Source organism: Sus scrofa, chromosome 11, assembly GCF_000003025.6.
Source record: "Sus scrofa isolate TJ Tabasco breed Duroc chromosome 11, Sscrofa11.1, whole genome shotgun sequence".
Classification (NCBI taxonomy): domain Eukaryota; kingdom Metazoa; phylum Chordata; class Mammalia; order Artiodactyla; family Suidae; genus Sus; species Sus scrofa.
In genome coordinates, this window is record NC_010453.5 from 25,334,150 (window position 1) to 25,356,395 (window position 22,246).

Below are 22,246 nucleotides of genomic sequence, written 5' to 3' on the forward strand. Positions count from 1 at the left end.
TTTTATGTTGTGATTTACTCTTCTGAAAATTGCCTGTTTATACCATTTGCCATTTTTTTTTTTCCTTGGTTGCTAGGAGTTTTTTATTTCCCCTCATTTGTTTAAGCAGCGTTCCTTAAAGATTCCAAATGCATATAAAGTGCTTGAGATAGTGTCTGACATGTGGGAAGAATTTTATAAATGTGGGCAGTTAAAAAAAAAAATTCCTAAAAGAATGGTGAAGGGAGATTTCAGGATGTGACCCCCTGTGCACAAACCTCAATTAGATTAGAAAAGATGAAAAGGGAGTTTAGATTACAGAAGATGAAAAGGGAGTTCCCGTTGCGGCAAAGCGATAGTGAATCTGATTAGTATCCATGAGGATGCAGGTTCAATCTCTGGCCTTGCTCCCACTGTAAGCACTGGATGTTGATCTAACTAAAAACCATCATAGAAAGTGCCCGTTGTGGCTCAGCGGAAATGAATCTGACGAGTATCCACGAGCACACAGGTTCAACCCCTGGCCTCGTTCAGTGGGTTAAGGATCTGATGTTGCCGTGAGCTGTGGTATAGGTTGGCAGCTCCAGCGTTTGCTGTGAGCTGTGGTGTAGATTGCAGATGCAGCTCAGATCTGATGTTGCTGTGGCTGTAGTGTAGACTGGTAGCTGCAGCTCCGATTTGACCTCTGGCCTGGGAACTTCCATATGCCCTGAGTTTCGCCCTAAAGGAAAAAAAGAAAGAAAGAAAAGAAGATGCAAAGATTTCAGGAGAGATGCCTCTAAGAAAGTGAAACTGATAAACCCAGTATATTTGAAAAGATTAAGAAACTTTGATGATAAGGAGCACATGAAAACCTTAACCAACAACAAACCGTGATTATTAACTCCATGTAAAGAAAAAGCAACAGTGTTATTATAAGACAGAGCTCTGTCATAAATAGATTTATATACTTATAACAATGTAAGCACTGGATGTTGATCTAACTAAAAACCATCATAGAAAGTGCCCATTGTGGCTCAGCGGAAATGAATCTGACGAGTATCCATGAGCACACAGGTTCGACCCCTGGCCTCGCTCAGTGGGTTAAGGATCTGATGTTGCCGTGAGCTGTGGTATAGGTTGGTAGCTGTAGCTCTGATTCGACCCCTAGCCTGGGAAACTCCATATGCCACGGGTGTGGCCCTAAAAAATAAATAAATAAATAGACCAAAAAGTTTTTACAAAATACACTGGGGGTGGGAAAATGAGGTGTTAGGTAAGGGACAGTGTATCTGAACAAGAGTTAAACTCTCACCTTCCATGGTAGGAAGTCAGTAAATATTGTTTAAAACTAAAACATCAGGAGTGCACCATAAGAGTAAAGGTGAATATCAAAGAAGCAGCTTTAAAAAGCTGAAAGTATTTCTGGAGCAGGAAGTGCACGGTGAGAGGAATAGGGCCAGGGCTGTTTTTTCTTTCAGCCTGTTTGACTCTTTTGTCTATGTGTGTGCAGATCTTTAGTGAAAATTTAAACTCAATTAATTTTTTAAAGCAAGTGGAGTCCAACCCCCTGACTTGTCAGGAACAAATGCACATTGGCCTTTTATTAAAGAAATCAGTGGACACTGTCAAAGGTGCTCTCCTGGTGGCTCTTACAAAGATGGCTTAGCTTGTGGTTATCACACATGGGGAGAGATTTTCCTCTTTCTTCAAATCATGTCGCTTCTAGCTAACTGTTAGCTTTTTTCTTTTTTAATCACAGGCCTCAGCTCTTTTTTTAAATTTATGTTTATTTATTTATTTGAATCATTATTTATTTATTTATTTATTTATTTATATTGCATTGTAGGGTCGCACTGGTGGCATGTGGAGGTTCCCAGGCTAGAGGTTCAATCGGAGCTGTAGCCTACAGCCTACACCACAGCCACAGCAGGATCCAAGCTGAGTCTGCAACCTACACCGCAGCTCACGGCATGGCCAGATCCTTAACCCACTGAGCAGGGCCAGGGATCGAACCCACAACCTCATGGTTCCTAATCGGATTCATTTCCACTGTGCCAGGATGGGAACTCCAGGCCTCAGCTCTTTAAAAACAAAATAATGACTCTTGATTGAAAGCAGCGCTCTGTTTCTTGCATTTTGAGTAAATCCAAAGATTTGGGATCAGCACGATGGCAAGATGCTGAACACAGACGTGCATTAAACCTAGCAGTTAACAGATGTACGTCAAATGACATTGCTTGATGGGGGGAATTTTTTTTATATAATTTCATCTTCTCTCTGAAAATATTCTTGGTCATTCTGCCTGACAGTTTTTATTCCCCCTCCCAACCTTGGCACCGCGCGCCCGAGCTGTCCTTACCGTTCACAGGATCTGTGCGCTAAACACCACGGCAATGACTTCCCTTTAATCGTTGGTGAACTAATCCCTACATATAATTTATACCTCTCTTCCAAATCCACCTGGATTATAAATGTAATGGAAATTTACTGATCCTCCTTCCTCTCTACAAGTTAAAACATTTTAAATGGATCAACAAGGATTTGGCTAAGTTTGGAGGGAAATCTGGCCATGGTTTTCACATCCTTAAGTCAATCGTATATTCTGAGCTGATTTATTTTCAGATCAGTAAACATCAATTCTGATGATTTTTCAAGCACTGACCGTCACCGCCGTCCCTCCCACCACCGTCAAAAAGTGCTTTATGGCCACAAATTGCCTTTTCTGACATAGGAAACTATTTTTTAGCACAAGGAGTAAAATTCTTGCTTTCTCCTTCCTGAAATAGACGCAGCCATTCTTACATTTTCTCATTCTCTTTATGCGATGGAATTAATTTGCACAGTGAAAGAAAAGAAAGCTGTAGAAAAAAAAAGATACGTTAAAATAAGTTGGCTTACTTTGCTTTCCTAGGCAGTCTAAAAACACTGATGGCAGTAGCTCAGCTTAATATTACTACTTCTGAAAAAGCGAATGTAAGCAGACAGCCAGATGTAACTGGTTAGCTGGGCAGCGCTAGTCCTCCCAACCGCTTCAATAACTGGTCATGTTTGGCAAAGAACTTGGGGGTCTATAAATAATTCACCCCACTTCAGTTAGGTCCTAGCAGCAGGAACTGTCAAAAAATGATACATGTGCACAACTTTGCCCAAGACTGACCTTACATCCCCGGCAGCATTGCCAAGGCAGGCGGTGCGTGACTTAGGATAAGCATTTGGCTTTACACAAGTGGCTCTCTGGAGAGGCCAGTTCAGCTGGGTGGTCGGATTACCATCGCAACTCCACTTTCTTACCCTCAGCTGCCCCTGGATATTACCTTCCCTTCCTCCAGACCCCTCTGCCCCTTGGCACCACTGCTTGCCTGGCTGTGCAGCTCTACCTGGACCCAGGGCTCTGATGCCCACCCTGGAATCCTTTCCAAGTCCCTAAAGGCTCACAATAGTTTTTGATTTTTGTTTGTTTGTTTGATTAGGTTTTTTTGTTTGTTTGTTTGTTTGTTTGCCTTTTTAGGGTTGCACCTGCAGCATATGGAGGTTCCCAGGCTAAGTGTCAAATAGGCACTGTAGCTGCCAGCCTGTGCCACAGCTACAGCAACACCAGATCTGAGCCGTGCCTTCGACCTACACCACAGCTCATGGCAACGCTGTGGACCCTTCACCCACTGGGTGAGGCCAGGGATTGAACCTGCATCCTCATGGATGCTAGTTAGATTGTTTCTCCTGAGTCACAACAGGAGCTCCAGATTTTTTTTTTTCTTTTTAAGGAGGAACTTGCCTCTTTAAAAGGCTGTGGGCTCCTCAGACGAGGCAGAAGCACACACATCTCTATCCACAATGCTTCATATAGTGTCTGATGTAAGCTCAACCACATTTGTTGAATTAAAAAAAGAGAGAGAGCAGAGTTCCCATAGTGGCACAGCAGAAATGAACCCGTTCAGTGGGCTAAGGATCTGGTGTTGCTGTGAGCTGTGGTGTAGGTCGCAGATGTGGCTCGGATCTGGCATTGCTGTGGCTGCGGTGTAGGCTGGCAGCTGCAGCTCCAATACAGCCCCTAGCCTGGGAACCTCCATGTGCCACAGGTGCAGCCCTAAAAAAGAGAGAGTAAGGTTTTCAGATGGCCTACTTAAAAACTCAACTGCAAACATGAAATAAAAATGCCAAGTTTCTTATTTTTGATAAACTACATGGGGTAAATTCAGAGTGGATATTCTGGATATCTCATTCTTTTTAAAATGTTTTAAAAATTAAATTATAGTTGATTTACAGTGTTGTGTCAATTTCTGCTATACAACCAAGGGACCCAGTCTCACACATATATACATGCTTTTTCTCACATTATCTTCCATCATGTTCTAGCCTAAGAGATTGGATACAATTCCCTGTGCTGTACAGTGGGACCTCACTGCTTCTCCATCCTACATATAGTAGTTTGCATTGAAATGGACATCTCATTCTAACCAAATTGTAATAGGAAATAGACAACAGACACAAATCTTTTAAGAGTATGAGCTCTTTGTAGGGGAGATTTTTCAGAAGAGAATTACTGGCCAAGATTTTGTAAAACAGGGCTATTTTTAAAATTATTGCCCCGAGGTCAGCTCAGGTAAGAGCTACGTGGAGTGGTGGGCAGAGCAGAGATTTCAAAGCCGGGAGAACTTGGGTAATTTTCTGATGGTAAAGCATCACAGCCTCACATGCATCTATTATTTCACAGTCTCTGTATTTCCCTGATAAAAACATAACTTCCCAGAGTTTAGCCTTGAGGCTGGACTTGGCCAGCCTAGGACCTTGTCAAGTGGGTCTCAGAATTCTGCTCGAGGCTATTGATAACTTCATTCCACTTTTAGCTGCATTCGTGCTTTCTTTGGGTCCTATTTTTGTGTTGCAGTAATTTAACACTCAGCTCATGTCTTGACTTGTTTGCAGATGTTACCCCTCCGCAAACAGCTGGTTACCTAGAAGTCACTGATCTCCAATCAAAGAAACTCCGATATATCCCCATCCCCAGGTAATCCATTTTCACCTTCATCTTAGCCTGTCAGATGAAAAAACATGGCTACATTATTACCAAGTACTCTGAAGAAATGTATGCTTTCTGCTCTCTTAAATAGCAAGCTTTTTTTTTTTTTTAAGTTACAGTTGGTTTATATCTTGCTATTTGGCTTTCTTTACCTCCATTTTTATTTTCATTTTGGAAAAAATGTTGAAATGTTACATAGAAATAAGCCCAACAGCCTTCAAGCCTTCATTCCCCTTTTTTGATTTGTTATATATATATATATATATATATATATATGATATATTTCTTTGAAACAGAATTTTTGGCACTGCAAAAATTTTCATGTTTTTGAATTTCATAGGTTAGTTTTCAAAGGTAAATATATTCAAAATCTCACAGGAATTTCAATAGCACTTGTTAAATAGTGTGTTTAAATATGTAACTACGCATCTATAGTCGCAAAGACTGTACAGTAGCCAAAGGATTCCAGAGAGTTGAAATAGAATTCATTACCCTTGGCTGCTTTGATTACTGTCCAGCAGTGGAAGGAAAGCATTCAAACTAGCTAGACTAAGGGTATAAAAGAAAAATAGTGATGCTCCATTTCTCCCTTGAGAAACACATGAGTCCTCACTGAAGGCCCATTCCTCTCTGGATACAGCCATGCCTGATCTCCCTCCCTCCACCTAAATGTGCACCTGCTCTTGTCTAGATTGATGTCCCATCTTCTCCTCCCTCGCAAGTGAAGCCTCTCAACACAGTGATTAAAGCCTCACCCACAGTCCTGGGCAGAGGGGCCTGGAGAGCCTGTCAAAGTCAGAGGAAGGCCAAGGACCCTGGAACTTGTCTGTCACCCAAATGTCACCAGTTCTTTTATTGACCCACTCCTCCAACCCTCAGTTGCTCAGCATGACAGTACAAAATATCCCAGAAACACTGTTTCATTTTCTAGGACCCTTTAGTCAGGTTCAAGAAATATGAATAATGAAAGCATTATTCAAAGAAATAGATTTACCTGTTCCAACATGTGTAAGTGTGCTTTCTTGGAACACCTTAATGTGTTGGTTTAATGAAAAAATGGCTTTTAGTCATTTGGGGAAATTTCTTATGTCATATTCTTGTATGCTCATTAAAATAGACTGTTCAAGTAACAAAAGCAAAGAACAGTTTTTTTTTTTACATTTCTAAAGTGTGATAGCCTTTTCGCTATTAATTTCTCCTTCGTTGGCCCCTGCTTTCTATGTGTGTGGGTTTTTTTTTTTTTTTTTTGCTCTTTTAACTTTCTGTATGAACCATGTGTTATACCTGCCATAGAAATAACATCTGGAAGAGCAGCTGTATGTACATATACAACCAGCTAATCACCATACCTCATTCATTTAGTGCTGCGCTATCCAGTAGAAATAGATTGTGAGCCATATTTGGACACTTATATTCTTAGCCCCATTAAAAAAACAGTAAAAAAAAATTAACAGGTAAAATTACCTTGAATAATATTTTATTTAACCCATTATACCTAAAGTATTACTATTTTGACATGTATTTGATCTACAAATTTTAAAAGTATTTTACATTCCTTTTTTCTCAAGTTTTTGAAACCCAGTATGTATTTTCCATGTATAGAACATCTCGATCAGACTTGTCACATTTCAGTGTCACGTGGTTTAGAATCTGTTCATTGTCAGTATATCCTGAGTTTTGCCTGAGATTTACCATTGCCATTTTTGGCATATGTCTAATCCCAGGGAACAACCCATCTGGATTTCAGTTTTGTTCCTAGCTGCTTAAATTTAGTGTTCTGCTAGATAGCAGGAATTTTCCATTTGATGGCTAACTTCAAATGATAGAAAATACAGCAAAACTATATGAGACTGCAGGGCCAAAATAAATATATCACTTTTGCCCTCAGTAAAATGAGAATGTTTTTCCTCCAATTTTTGTATTATTTGCATTTGTAAAATGATACTACTTAGCTCTGATATGCAGGTATATATAAGTCTGGTCTTCACTCTATTATAATTCTATGTGTTTCTTAAAGACTTTGTTACTATATATAAGGAGAATGTTGCATTTTTCTTAAAAGGAGAAGAGATTCTAGACCTTGTGTTCAGATTGTGGTAGATGTGTGATTTCTTCAGCATTTTTTTTTTTTGATGCATTGAAGAAATTGCCCTTGTGAATTTAAAGTTTCATTGTGCAGAGTTAAATATGCAACCAGTAGGTTCTGTGCTCAGTAGACTCATACATCTTGAGCACTTGTGGCAGAATTTCAAACATCATAGTTTCAGGTGGATACATTTCATTATTCTTTTTTAATGCAATGGGGGGGGGGTGTTAGGGCTGCACCCATGGCTATGGAAATTCCCAGGCTAGGGGTCAAATCAAATCTACAGCTGCTGGCCTACACCACAGCCACAGCAACGTGGGATCCCAGCCAATTCTACGATCTACAGCACAGCTCACAGCAACGCTGGGTGCTTAACCCCCTGAGCGAGGCCAGGGATGGAACCACATCCTCATGGATACTAGTCAGATTTGTTACTGCTGAGCCATGACAGAAACTCCCCATTTCGTTTTTCTTTTCTTTCTTTCTTTCTTTCTTTTTTTTTTTAAATAGGCCTGCACCTACCTGCGGCATATGGAGGTTCCCCGGCTAGGGGTCTAATCGGAGCTGTAGCCACCGGCCTATGCCAGAGCCACAGCAACGCCAGATCCAATCTGCATCTGCAACCTATACCACAGCTCAGGGCAACGCTGGATTCTTAATCCATTGAGTGAGGCCAGGGATCGAACCCACAGCCTCATGGTTCCTAGTCGGATTCGTTTCCACTGTGCCATGACAGGAACTCCCCCATTTCGTTATTTTATTTTTTTTTTTTTTCCCACTGTACAGCAAGGGGGTCAGGTTATCCTTACATGTATACATTACAATTACAGTTGTTCCCCCACCCTTTCTTCTGTTGCAACATGAGTATCTCGTTATTCTTGAATAGCCTTTTACTTCACCATCTGTACCTATCAATTCTTTTCCTAAGAGAAATATTTTTTGAGAGCACCGAGAGATGGATTCTGTATTGCATCGCATCTTACCTTCTTTGAGTCCTTCCAGTACTGTAAAATAGTTCTGAAATCTTGGTCCCATTCTACTGTTATTGCCCTCTTTATATAAACATTTTCTAAGACTTCCGTGTCCCAGAGTAGCTGGCTTTGTCACTCCATGTTTAGTATCTACTATAAGGCAGATTAAAAAAAAATTAAGTTAAAATAGTCTTGATTTATTCTTTCGTAGAAGAATTAATCTAATATAGAGTAGTTTTGTGGTTTTCACAGATCTACACTGATTGTTTGCTACATTTTTATTTTCAGATCAGACCATCCCTTTAGATTATTTATTTCATACAGAAAATATCAGGCGGATTTAGAGAGCCAACACTAGTCATTTGCAATCTGTGTTTCTTTTCTATCGTGAGAGCTATAGCCAGATAAAAGAATGAAATTCTCTCTTACAGGCAAACATTGCATTCCTAAAAATGACTATGTATATCAGAAATATGAATAAGTATGAAATATAAAATACAAGAAATATACAAATTACTTCTTATAAATCCATACAACTGTCTACGTTAGAAAAGGCAAACATCAAATATAAATGCAGTTAAAACACATAAAGGAGACATCCGTTTCAACACTGACCTGGGAGTTCCCATTGTGGCTCAGCGGAAGCAAACCCAACTAGTATCCATGAGTGTGGGGTTTCAATCCCTGGCCCCACTCAGTGGGTTAAGAATCTGGCGTTGCCATGAGCTGTGGTGTAGGTTGCAGACGAGGCTCCGATCTGGCATTGCAGTGGCTATGGCATAGGCTGGCAGCTACAGCTCCTATTTGACCCCTACCCTGGGAACTTCCATATGCTACAAGTACAGTGCTAAAAAGCAAAAAAAAAAAAAAAAAAAAAACCCGAAAAACGAAAAACGAAAACAAAAAACACTGACCTTAGACCCTTAAGGAGCAAGTCCAGGGCTGCAGGTGTGTAAGGTATGATTTGGTTTAGAGTTCCTTTCTTCCAGACAGTGAATGCAGATGTCACCCAAGGTTCACAAGTACAGGATATGGAAATAACCAATAAATAGCTGTGTAACTATATATTTTTCCCCAACAGATGGATCTGTTGGTATCTTTTTTTTTTTTTTTTTTTGTCTTCTTTCCTTTTCTAGGGCTGCTTCCTGCTGCATATGGAGGTTCCCAGGCTAGGGGTCTCATCAGAGCTGTAGCCACCGGCCTACGCCACAGCCACAGCAACTCAGGGTCCGAGCCACGTCTGCAACCTACACCACAGCTCACAGCAACGCCAGATCCTTAACCCACTGAGCAAGGCCAGGGATGGAACCCGCAACCTCATGGTTCCTGGTCGGATTCGTTAACCACTGTGCCACGACAGGAACTCCTCCTGTTGGTATCTTATCTTTTCGTGTGCTTACTACTGGAATTCTTTACAGCAAGTTTAATGAACTTAAGTCAGGCTAAACTAGCTTCATGACCTGGGCTTGCAATCAGGTAAACACTGGAATTTCCTTTTCAGATCAGAATCTCTGTCTCCATATACCGCATGGCTATCTACTATTTCGGACACAGATGCACTGCTAGCTGAGTGGGGCCAAGGTGGCGTCGTAACCGTTGATATGGGTGGTTGCATCAGGCTGTGGGAAACTGGACTTGAACATCTGCAGCGGTCCCTAATGGAATGGAGAAACATGATTGGACAAGAAAGTGACAGACCTATGCAGGTACCACTGGAACTGACCTTCTTTCTTAAGGTTTTCAGTTATCAATTTAGCGCCAAATGCCAGTCGTGAGAACGTCAGGCTCCGCAATGCAAATGTATGTGCTTAAATAGCTAACGTAATTTTTGGACTCATATAGGAAAAAGATCTATCCTTCTAGAGAGTGAAAACGTAAAAAATGTGTCTTTTTTGACGATCCGTGCTTAAATATATAGGTTTGCTCGCCTCACAACACGCGAATGCCCTCATCCACTTTTATTTGCTAATTAAGCTTAAGCATTAATCCACTTCCAGAGCCACCTTTGCTTCGGGTCTCACGTCCACCGTTGTCGTCAGCATCTCCACATGCTGCCAAGGAAACAAATACTGAGCATCTAAAACCCAGCGTGTTATTATAAGGCCAAAACCTTTAGAGAAGATAAGCAGAATTAGGCATCTCCTAGAGCTGTTTTCATCAACTTCCTTATTTCCAGATAATAGAAATTTGGCAGTCATAGTAAGTAGACCCAACCCTACACTGTAAAAATATATGGGACATGGTCACCAAAGTGGGAGGAAACTCACAGCTCCACACAGCTCCAGAAATGACTCAGCAACCACCTAACCCAGCTGCTGACTGGGTCTAATGTGAACAGTGTGGAAGGCTGTGAACCCGTAAATATGAAACCATATTACAAAAGGGCTTATTCTATTTGTAGTTTATTTATATTATGCTTCAGAAGAAAAAGGATTTAGAGTTCCCATCATGGCTCAGCAGTAACAAACTCAACTAGTATCCATGAGATTACGAGTTCGATCCCTGGCCTTGCTCAGTGGGTTAAGGATCTGGCGTTGCTGTGAGCTGTGATGTAGCTCAAAGATGTGACTCGGTTCTGGCAGCTGAAGCTCTGATTTGATCCCTAGGCTGGGAACTTCCATATGCTGTGGGTACAGCCCTAAAAAGACCAAAAAAAAAAAAAGAGTTCCCATCATGGCTCAGTAGAAACGAATCTGACTAGTGTCTATGAGGACACAGGTTCAATCCCTGTCCTCGCTCAGTGAGTTAAGGATCCCATGTTGCTGTGAGCTGTGATGTAGGTTGCAAATGTGGCTCAGATCCCATGTTGCTGTGGCTGTGGTGTAGGCCAGGATCTGCAGCTCCAATTCGACCCCTAGCCTGGGAACTTCCATATGCCATGGGTGCGGCCCTTTAAAAAGACAAACAAGAAAAAAGATCTATTTATTTGTAATGTATTGATTTTAACCTTCAGAGGAAAACATCTGTGTTTACATTTCATTTTTATCCAGCAAAAAGTGAGGTAGGTTCCTGCCGACTGTGTTCCTCAGCAAAGAAACAGTTAACAAGATAAGAAATTTCCACAAATGACTCCTTTGATATCTGATTAATGGGTACTATTTCGTGTGCTTATTTTTGTGATTTTGCTTAAAGGAGAAAATATATATTTTTGTGGATGCATAATACATATTTCTAGTTTATAGGAACGTTTTGAAAATTGCAAACCAGTGTAAACCAGCAACCTCAGACTCTTTCGAAAGGGTATGAATATATTAATTTAATTAAGCTAAAGCAAATGTATCACTCTAAAATAAACATGTCATTAAGTGCAATGGATTTATCACAGCAACAGACCGAATGTGGGTCACTCTCCATAAGAGTCATTAGGAAATTAATCAACTGTGGTTCTGCTTCTTTTATTATTCTGAAGATTAGTTTCTTCTCCCTTTGAATTAAGCTCCTCTTTTCATTACAGTAATTAATGCCTAATAGTAAATACAATTGTATTTGAATTTCCTATCTTTCATTTCAATTTCTCATGCCTTATAGAGAGCAAAGGTCCCTATAGTCAAGATCTGTGGCCTGAATCAAGTTTATCTTTCACAACAGAACCTTTGAAAGGAATGTTAACTCATGATTTTGATAACTGGTCTTCACTGCTGCAAAAATTAACCCGTATTTGTGTTTTAACTGTGTAGTTCTTCTCTTCCTATACCTTCTCTGTCACTGTTGTGCATCTTTGTGTTCCCAGTTCTTTAGCATAGTGATTGGGACATCAAAGGCAATTAATATGCTGATTTAGGGAGTTCCCCTTTTGGCTCAGCGGGTTATGAACCCGACTAGTATCCATGAGGATACCCGTTCGATCCCTGGCTTTGCTCAGTGAGTTAAGGATCCAGCATTGCCGTGAGATGTGGTGTAGGTCACAGACGCAGCTTGGATCCTGTGTTGCTGTGGCTGTGGCACAGGCCAGCAGCTATAGCTCTGATTTGACCGCTAGCCTGGAAACTTCATATGCCACCCCTGCAGCCCTTAAAAAAAAAAAAAAAAAAGCTTGTTTATGTTCATACTAGTATATACTAAATTGAAGCTTTTTGATGACAAATGAATTCTTCTAACTGCCTCAATTTTTCCTTTGTTTTCATGTTTTATGTAATAGCTATTTATTGAATGAGTACATATTAAGTTAGAAATGAACAGAAACATAGTATCTAACATCTCAAAATAATCAAAATATTCAGCTATGTAGGGCAATATCTGATGCTTCTACAAGCCAAACATTTTCTAGGAAATATGTAACTTTGTGTTTCCAGGTCAAAGTTCACCTATAATAGACACTTATTTGGAGTTCCCTTCGTGGCTCAGTGGTTAACGAATCCGACTAGGAACCATGAGGTGGCGGGTTCCATCCCTGGCCTTGCTCAGTGGGTTAAGGATCCTGCGTTGCCGTGAGTTGTGGTGTAGGTCGCAGACGCGGCTCAGATCTGGCATTGCTGTGGCTGTGGTGTAGGTCAGCAGCTATAGCTCCGATTCAACCCCTAGCCTGGGAACCTCCATATGCCACCAGAGCAGCCCTAGAAAAGGCAAAAAGACAAAAAACAAAACAAAACAAAAAACAGCACTTATTTAGTAATAAAGTTACATAAGTCAGAATTGAATGATAGCTGCATTTGGAAAATTGAAATAGGTGTTAATTGAACATGCTCCTTCCATCTCTGATGTTCCTTGATCCATTTTGTCGATGTTGAAAATCTCTACTTACAGACTTGCGCAAACTGAGAAACCAGCTATGAGCATCTTCATATCTAAACAGATGCAACTCATGGTCCAAATGCTCTGCCGTTGTTTTAATTTTTGGTCCTATCTCTCCTCTTCCTTCTCACTGCTGGGTAAACAATGAGATGGCATATCTAATGGCTTCTGTTTTGACCAGCTCGTGTTATTATTTACAAGTAGTTTGCACAACCCAATCTAAATAGGAATCATTCCGGGGGCAATAGTAACAAGAAGCAAAAACGTTACCTTCCTAATTGATCCCCCAACCTATTCCTCGTTTTTAAAATTTTATTTTCTATTGTTGAAGTGTTTTATTATAGTTGATTTATAATGTTCTGTCAATTTTTGCTGTATAGCAAAGTGACCCAGCCATCTATATATATATATAATTATATATATATAATTTTTTAAATTTTATTTTCTATTGTTGAAGTGTTTTATTATAGTTGATTTACAATGTTCTGTCAATTTTTGCTGTAAGGCAAAGTGACCCAGCCATACACACACACACATATTCCCTTATTACTCATGTATGGACCCTTTATTCAACATAGTCTGCTCCTGATTTGGGAGCTTGGAAAATGCCTTCCGTGGGAGTATTGAGGAAAGAGAAGAGGTTCTCAGTACCATGCTTATCACTTGCTGACAGCCAGCAAGCGGCCCTGTCACTGGAGAGTAACCTCATCTCCATCTAGTGGCCGAATAGATTTACTTTCCATCGTAAAAATGCAAAGACCTGGTTTACACTGCAGTCGTGTGAGGCAGCCTCACACCTGCTGGTGGTGGTTTGTAATGCCTGTTTGGGGCCGTTCCTATTGGTCATGATGCTGCTTTGGTCAAGGTGAAGGCCAGGCAAACAACTTACTAACCCCCGAGTCTCCCCGATGCCTCTGCATGGTGTCAAAAGAACTGTTGATGGTTAAACTCTGTCAGTTACATGCTTTATCATGATCCATCAGGACGTTGCTGCATTTCAGCCTCCTAGAGGTATTAGCTTGGAAGCTGTTGTTGCTTTGAATTTTTGTTTTTGCTTCAGGCATCCACTGATAGTTTTCTTTAATGAGTACCGCTTGTGAACTGCTTGCGAGAGAGTATTTATTGAGGTGTATATAAAATGTGTTCATTAATTTTACATGCTTTGATAGGAACATGTGTTTTTCTTAGAATTAACATCTGTAATGACAGACTCAAAAGTATCACTGTAACTGCAGTCTTAAGAGCCCATTATTAAGAATTCATGGAGTTCCCACCGTGGTACATCAGGGTAAGAATCTGACTGCAGCGGCTTGGGTCACTGCGGAGGTACGGGTTCAATCCTCAGCCCCGCACAGTGGGTTAAATGATCTGGCATTGCTGCAGCTGTGGCATAGGTCGAAGCTGCTGCTCAGATTCAGTCCCTGCTTGGGAACTTTCATATGCCGCAGGTGTGGCCATAAAAAGAAATTAAAAAAAAATTCATGTTTACTACCTTTAGATTCCATATTTTCTACCTTTAGACTCTATATTTTCAGAAGAATAGGTTAATCATGAGCAAAAATTTTCTGACTAGGTTTTATAGTGTTCTTTATAAAGCATAGTTTTCATATTTTTACTTAGTTACATTTGAATTCTTCGCGAGAAGGCTATTAAAGCTACACCATGGTTTTCCTCAGATATCAAGTCTTCTCTTAAAAGCTCCTGGTGACTATTCTTTTTTTTTTTTTTTTTCTTTTTAGGGCAGAACTTGGCAACATATGGAAGTTCCCAGATTAGGGGTCAAATCAGAGCCACAGCTGCCAGCCTACACCACAGCCACAGCCACAGCAATGCCAGATCTGAGCCTCATCTGTGACCTACACCATAGCTCAGAGCAACGCTGGGTCCTTAGCCCACTGAGTGAGGCCAGGGATTGAACCTACAGCCTCATGGATCCTAGTTGGGTTCATTAACCACTGAGCCACGAAGGGAACTCCCTGGTGACTATTCTTGTGGGAACAAAAGGCTAAAAGATTACAGCTTTCAAATGTTATTGTCTAATTATAATAAATAATCAGAAACTAAAAAAAAAAAAAAAGAAACTACATCTTTTGTATATTACTGGTAGAATCTCTCTATATAATTTAAAAATTGATAGCCTCTTTGAAACAGTGTGGGACTGGAACTTATTCAGCCTTACGGTTAAGACTGTGCCTGGTACACAGCACATAGCTGACAGAAAATATTTGAAAATAGAGGCATAGAAAACATAACTAGTTTATATTAGGCACCGCTAATATTTTAAGGAAGACATTCTAGGAAGATGAGTAAATATCCCTTGCTATACTTAGGTAACTGGACCCGGCCTTTTCTTTAACCACAAGTCCAACAGATTTTTTTTAAGATTTCAGTAAGATGTTAAGGCCCAATTTCAGTTTTGGAAACCACGAGATTGCTTAACTGGCACTCTGTTTGTGAATTTAGTTTTTCACTCTCTCTATATATACAACATGTAGTTATATATTATATATGTGTGTACAAATAATGCATGTATTATATGTGTATATATGCATGTATATAATATATGCATTATATATGTGTGTATGTATGTGTGTGTGTGTGTGTGTGTGTGTGTGTGTATGTATGTATGTATATATAGAGAGAGTTTTTCCCTATGCTAGCTCCAGATCCTCTGTGGACGTTTGCAATTCTTTATTCTTTCTTAAACATTTTATTGAAGTAGAGTTGATCAACAAGGTTCTTAGTTTCAGGTGTACAGCAGAGTGATTCAGTTATACACACATCCATTCATTTTCAGCTTTCCCCACATAGGTTATTACGGAACATTGAGTTGCGTTCCCTGTGCTAGGTCCTTATTGGTTACCTATCCTACAGATAGTAGTGTGTCTCTGTTAATCCCAAACTCCTAATTTACCCTTCCTCCCCCATTTGCCCTTGGGTAACCAGAAGGGTAACCAGACACAGTAACCACGTTTTGGAGATCTGTGAGTCTGTTTTGTAAATAAGTTCATTTGTATCATGTTTTATTAGATTCCACGCTGTCATATGATGTCTGTCTTTTTCTGTCTGACTGACTTCACGTAGTATGATACTTTCTAGGTCCATCCATGTTGCTGCAAATGCCATTATTTTACCCTTTTTTATGGCTGAGTAGTGTTTCTATGTGTGTGTCTATCTATACCCTATCTTTATCCACTCCTCTGTGGATGGACATTTAGGTTGCTTCCATGTCTTGGCTATTACAGATAGTGCTGCTGTGAACACTGGGCCTTTGTTCTTTTTAAGGAGCACAGTCCACTCTTATACTTCACTCTGCTTTGGTCCGTAATTCTGAAAATGCTCAACAATCTGATTCAGTGGCTCATTTTTACAGAGCAATACTCTTCTACAGGACCGTTTTATGTACATATATCTTTGGGAATCTTCTTAGACCCAGAAAGGCAATGCTTAAAAAAATTTTTTTTATACTTTCCCATTATATCTCCTTAGTGATGTGTCAGTAGAACTGCTTTTCATCGAGGTGGTCTAGCAGGGAAGTTCCCATTGTGGCTTAGTGGTAACGAGCCCAACTAGTATCCATGAGGATGCAGGTTCAATCCCTGGCCCCTCTCAGTGGGTTAAAAGGTCCAGCATTGCCATGAGCTGTTGTAGTGTAGTTCGCAGATGTGGCTCAGATCCAGTGTTGCTGTGGTTGTGGTGTAGGCCTGCAGTTGCAGCTCCAATTTGACGCCTAGCCTGGGAACTTCCATATGCCACCGGTGCGACTCTCAAAAGAAAAAAAAAAAAAACAAAAGGTGATCTAGCTATGGTAACACTTGGGCAGTGCCTCTGATGATCTTTTTCCTTTGTTTATTAGAAATTCCAGCCATAGACATTCATTTTGAATCTAGATTTTGAATAAGGTTTTCAAGGGTACTTAATGAAAATGCAAGATCCCCTGGAGCGTGCAATACCAGTCATATGCTGATAAACCAGCTGTCTGGGGGGCCCATTATAATGTTTGCCAATTTTAAAGATGTCAGTACTTCCACAAAGGCTGATTTTAAGCTACCAAACGTTAACAGTCTGCCCACAAAATTTCTGAGTATTTAGCAAACATCTCTCTCACAAACTAGTACAATCTGGCTTCAGCATGCCCCTGGCTTGATTCAAGCCTTTAACTAACTCCCCAAGGAGAATTATGACAGGTCCCTAACAGCAAAGTCCTTCAGAAATAAGACAATGGAAATGTGGATAAGAAGAGAGGAAGGCAAAAGAAAAGGAGAAGAGGTACTGAGAACACAGATGAGATGCTGTCATGTCATCTCTGGGAAATGTTGAAGCCTGCAGTTGTCCCAGTTATAGACTGGCCATGCTTTTGAACCAGGAGGTCAGTTTGAGGCAAGAATTAGCGAGATGCCTGTGCCTAAGTAGGATGACACTCAGAGGTTCATGTGTTTGGGCCTCCTGTCTTATAAACACTATAAGAAGGAAATTTTTACAGTTGATTTTACGTTCCTCCAGAAATGATGCTTCCATTGGATCACAAAGTTGTCAGTAAGTGCTAAATATAACTAAGATTAAATTAACAACCCCCTCAATCAAAACAATAAGCTTATGAGTTTTCATTAAACTTTTATGCATATCAAACAAAAAAAGATAATCCTATAAATTATGAAAATTGGGAATTTCCCGTTGTGGCTCAGCGGGTTATGAACCTGACTAGTATCCAGGAGCATGTGGGTTCAATTCCTGGCCTTGCTCAGTGGGTTAAGGATCCAGCATTGATGTGTGCTGTGGTGTAGGTCACAGATGCAGCTTAGATCCTATGTTGCTGTGGCCGTGGTGTAGGCTGCCAGCTGCAGCTCCAATTTGACCCCTAGCCTGGGAACTTCCATATGCCACAGATGTGGCCCTAAAAAACCAAAAAGAAAAAAGAAAGAAAGAAATATCATTTAGCATTTACAGTTTAGAAAAGGCCTAACCTTGGGAAATTGCTTTTCAGATCAGCAGCAGAGATATTTAAACTCCTTTCTGGAGTTCTGTTGTGGTGCAGCAGAAAGGAATCTGACTAGGAACCATGAGGTTTCGGGTTCGATCCCTGGCCTCACTCAGTGGGTTAAGAATCTGGCATTGCCATGAGCTGTGGTGTAGGTCGCAGATGAGGCTCGGATCCCGCATTGCTGTGGCTGTGGTGTAGACTGGCAGCTATAACTCCGATTCGACCCCTAGCCTAGAAACCTCCGTATGCCATGGGTACAGCCCTAAAAAGAAAAAAAAAAAGTGTTTGAACTCCTTTCTCTTATGACAGGCCCTAAGATCATTATTTTATATGGTACTGTATTTCCAGTGCATATTGTTTAACCGTATAATCAGCAAGTAAAGAAGTAATCTTAGTAATATTTATTTAAAGTATAAGAAAAAAAGAGATTCTCTTGTGGGGCAGTGGATTAAGGATCTGATGTCGCCACAATGGGTGGGTCACTGCTGTGGCACGGGGTTTGATCCCTGGCCTAGGAACTTCCACAAGCCAAGGGCACGTCCATAAATAAAAAAATAAATAAGCAAATTCATTCTGTAATATATCCGTTATAAATTGAAATATCAAATGCAATGAATGTATTGACAAGCAATGGCTCTAGAATTTTTGTGGTTCTGAGTTCATTGTATAGATTGTTGTGAATAATCAACACATCACACAATGGCTATAGAAATAAAACCTTGCTGCTATATATATGTAGATAAAATTGCAACTTTTTAGGAGTTCCCTGATGACTCCTTGGGTTAAGAAACTGGTGGTGTCACTGCTGTGGCCCTGGTCACTGCTATGGCTGTGGTTCAATCCCTGGCCCAGGAACTTCCACATGCCACAGGCACAGCCCGCCCCCCCCCAAAATGTAATTTTATTCATAAGTGATATAGTCTGTTGTTTAAGAGCATACAATTCGAAGTGGTCAAACCCAGGTTCAAATCCACGTGCCATTTTTTATGTGATCTTTGGCAAAATACTTACTCTTTCGAATCCTCACTTTCCAATCAAAATATAAAGACAATACCATCATAGCCTCCCAAGTTGTTGTAAGAATGAAATGCATTCATACCTGGCCCAAAGTACTCAGTAAACAAAGAAAAGTTAGAAACTTGGAATTTAGCTACTATTGGGCTACAGAATTCTTTAGCATTTCTATGGAAACAAAGCCACGTTAAGAGGAAGTCGTGTTACCCAAACACCTAGTATTAAATCATGACCCAAAGAGTTACATAATTCGTCATCTATCTTAGTGTTAAAAGTGAGGTTGGTTTATAATCCTGTTTGGGAAAAGGTTTGTCAGGCCCAAAAAAGGCATTGAAAAAATGGTCTCTGCCTAAACTTGTCAGCTTGAAGAAAAGCAGAAAATCAATGATAGGACAATTGTCAGTGGAGGATTATAGGGTTTGGCCTTGTTCAAAAGACAAATTAGAACAGGACCAAAAAACACAGAGTGAAATATGCATCATCTTTAGCCTGAGTCCTGAGAACAGTAAAGAGCAAGCCAAATTTGGAGCTGTCTTTTGCAGTTTTTCTGTATGCCCTCTCCTTTTGTCTCTCTTTATAACATGCTAAAACTCTCTTTTTTTAAAATTTTTTGGTCTTTTTAGGGCCACACCTGTGGCCTATGGAAGTTCCCAGGCTAGGAGTCAAATTGGAGCTGCAGCTACTGGCCTGCGCCACAGCCACAGCAACATCTGTGACCTACACCTCAGCTTTCAGCAATGCTGGGTCCTTAACCCACTGAGTGAAGCCAGGAATTGAACCTGCACCCTCACAGAGACCACATCGGGTTCTTAACCCACTGAGCCACAATGGGAATGCCTCTCTCTTTTTATTTTCTATTTCCTTCCAAGTTCAAGCCACAGAGCCATCTCTAACCACTCTCTTTGAATAGTTCCACCCATCCATTATTTATCTAATTAACATATGTTGATCACATAGACACACTGGGACAGAGAAATAAGAGACAGACCCAGTCACAGGGATCTTACAGTCAAGGAGAGCTGCAACCAGATAAACTGTGGTGCAGTGTAGTGAAGAGAGTGATGGAAACATCATTAAGGGACCAGAGAACAGCAAAGAATAACTTAACTGTATCTTTGGAAGGGGTTCCAAGATAAAATAATACCTGTGTCTGATGTTTAAGGAGGGGGAAAGGGATTCCTGACAAATCAAATACACAAGATTAGTTTTGCTTCTTGCCAAAATACCAGTACAAGGATAATAAAGGATTTTTTTTTTTATAATTTTGAGGCCACACCCATAGCTTATGGATGTTCCTGGACCAGGGACTGAATCTGAGCCAGGGAGCAAACTCACACCTCCGCGGCACCCCAGGCTGCTGCAGTCAGATTCTTAATCCACTGCGCTGCCGCAACAGGAACGCCTAATAAAGGATTTTAAAAGGTACAAAACCGCAAGAACAGAGAACTGGAGATGCAGCAGCGCTTTGGAGGATTGGAAAATACACAGGTTAGGGACTGGAGAGGACTAACATGCATTCCTCCAGTGGAGGAGGAACAAGCGTTTCTCTGCAGAAGCGCATAAAGCATCAGGACTTGGAGGCACCATGTTCCAAGATCAGAGTGCAGGGAGGCCCTAAAAATTGGAAAATGAGTTGAAAGCCCATATAGAGGCCATTTAGAAACATAGGTTTTTCTCCTCCATCTGATACACCTGGACCGCCAGCTCTCCTTTACCACTGCAAGAAACGGGAGCTACAGTGGAGATTTGCACAGTTTAGGACAGGAGTGAAACCATTTAGCCAACAAGAAGGTGAAGCAAAAGTCTGCTTTCCTTATTTAGATCTCATGGAGCTGGCATCCGTATTTATACTCCTTAAGGAGGAGAGTGGAAAAAGCCCAAGAGAAACTGACATGCCCAAGAGAAAAGGCTTTCTGATGCTGACCCTAGAAATCTTACAAGAAGACCAACTTGTTGGCAAGCCTTGCTTTTATGCAAAAAAAAAAAAGTTCAGTCTGCTTTTAATGCCTTATTCTTAATTATTAATGGGTAATGTCATATAGAAAAGATAGAAATCCAAACAAACGAACAGAGAAATAGAGATGATAGAGAATACAGAAAACATGTCACAAAGTGACAACTGATATTCTCAGAGAGATAGGAGAAAATGTTTAAAACAGAACCATGATGCTATTGTAACATAGTAGCCTTCAGAAAATAAGAAAGATGTCTTGGAAATTAAAAAGTGGTAGCAGAGGAGTTCACTGATGGCCTAGCAGTTAAAGGATCTGGCATTGTCACTGCTGTGGTTTGGATCACTGTTGTGGTGCAGGTTTGATCCCTGGCCCAGGAACTCCCACATGCTGTGGACATGGCCAAAAAAAAGAGGGGTAGGGTAGCAGAAATAAATTTTTATGGAAGAGATTGGACATTAGAAAACTCTCCCAAAAGACAGAAAATTGAAAATAGAAGAAAGAAGGTAAGTCTTAGCTGGCTAATAAGAATTTCAGAAAGAGAAAAATGAAAGGCCAGGAAGTGACCCCAAAAGAAATTTAAGAAAATTTCATTAAACTAAAGAACAGATGTTTGATACAACAAACGGAAACACACACACACAACTGAGGCATATCCACTTGAAATTTTAGAACCCTGTGGGTAAAGAGAACGGGCCGAAAACTTCAAACCTGAGGGATGAGGGAAACAGGTTTTATAAAATGTATTCTAAGTCCTAATGGCATTGGGCTTCCCCACAGCAGCCTTGGATCTTAAAGGGAAAATGACACAAGGAAAATTATTTCTGACCTAGAATTTTATACGCAGCCAAGCTGTTAATCAGATGTGAGGGTAGACTAAAAATGCTATTAAACTTGTAAACCTGAGAATTCCCTTGTGGTACAATGGGTGAAGGATTCATCTGAGTTATGTACATGTATGTGTATGCTGAATACTACAAAACACTAGTGAGAGAAATCAAAGATTTGAATAAAAGGAGAAATATACCGAGTTCATGAATTGGAAGACTCAACTCAATCATAATAAAGTTGGCAATTCTCTCCAAACTGATTTAGCACAATTCTGATCAAAATCCCATAGGACTTTTTATAGCTGACTTTTATAACTGATTTGATTTATAGACGTGTTGATTCTAAAATTCATATGGGAGGAGTTCCCGTCGTGGCGCAATGGTTAATGAATCCAACTGGGAACCATGAGGTTGCGGGTTCGATCCCTAGCCTTGCTCAGTGGGTTAAGGATCCAGCGTTGCCGTGAGCTGTGGTGTAGGTTGCAGATGCAGCTCGGATCCCACGTTGGCTGGTGACTACGGCTCCAATTGGATCCCTAGCCTGGGAATCTCCATATGCCTCGGGAGCGGCCCTAGAAGAGGCAAAAAGACCAAAAAAATTAATTAAATAAATAAATAAATAAAAATAAAATAAAATTTATATGGGAGGGCAAAAGAACTAAAATACTTAAAACAATTTTTTAAAAGAATAAAGATAGAGGAA

At 40.4% G+C, this 22,246-nt stretch overlaps 1 protein-coding gene across 1 annotated transcript in view; it reads left to right on the forward strand.

The window, feature by feature from the left end:
• Positions 1-22,246, forward strand: part of VWA8 (von Willebrand factor A domain containing 8) — a 390,508-nt gene that overhangs the window by 269,370 nt on the left and 98,892 nt on the right. The window contains 2 exon segments of the mRNA XM_021065625.1: positions 4,885-4,966; positions 9,537-9,741. Of these exon segments, the coding sequence (XP_020921284.1) occupies positions 4,885-4,966; positions 9,537-9,741 (287 nt within the window).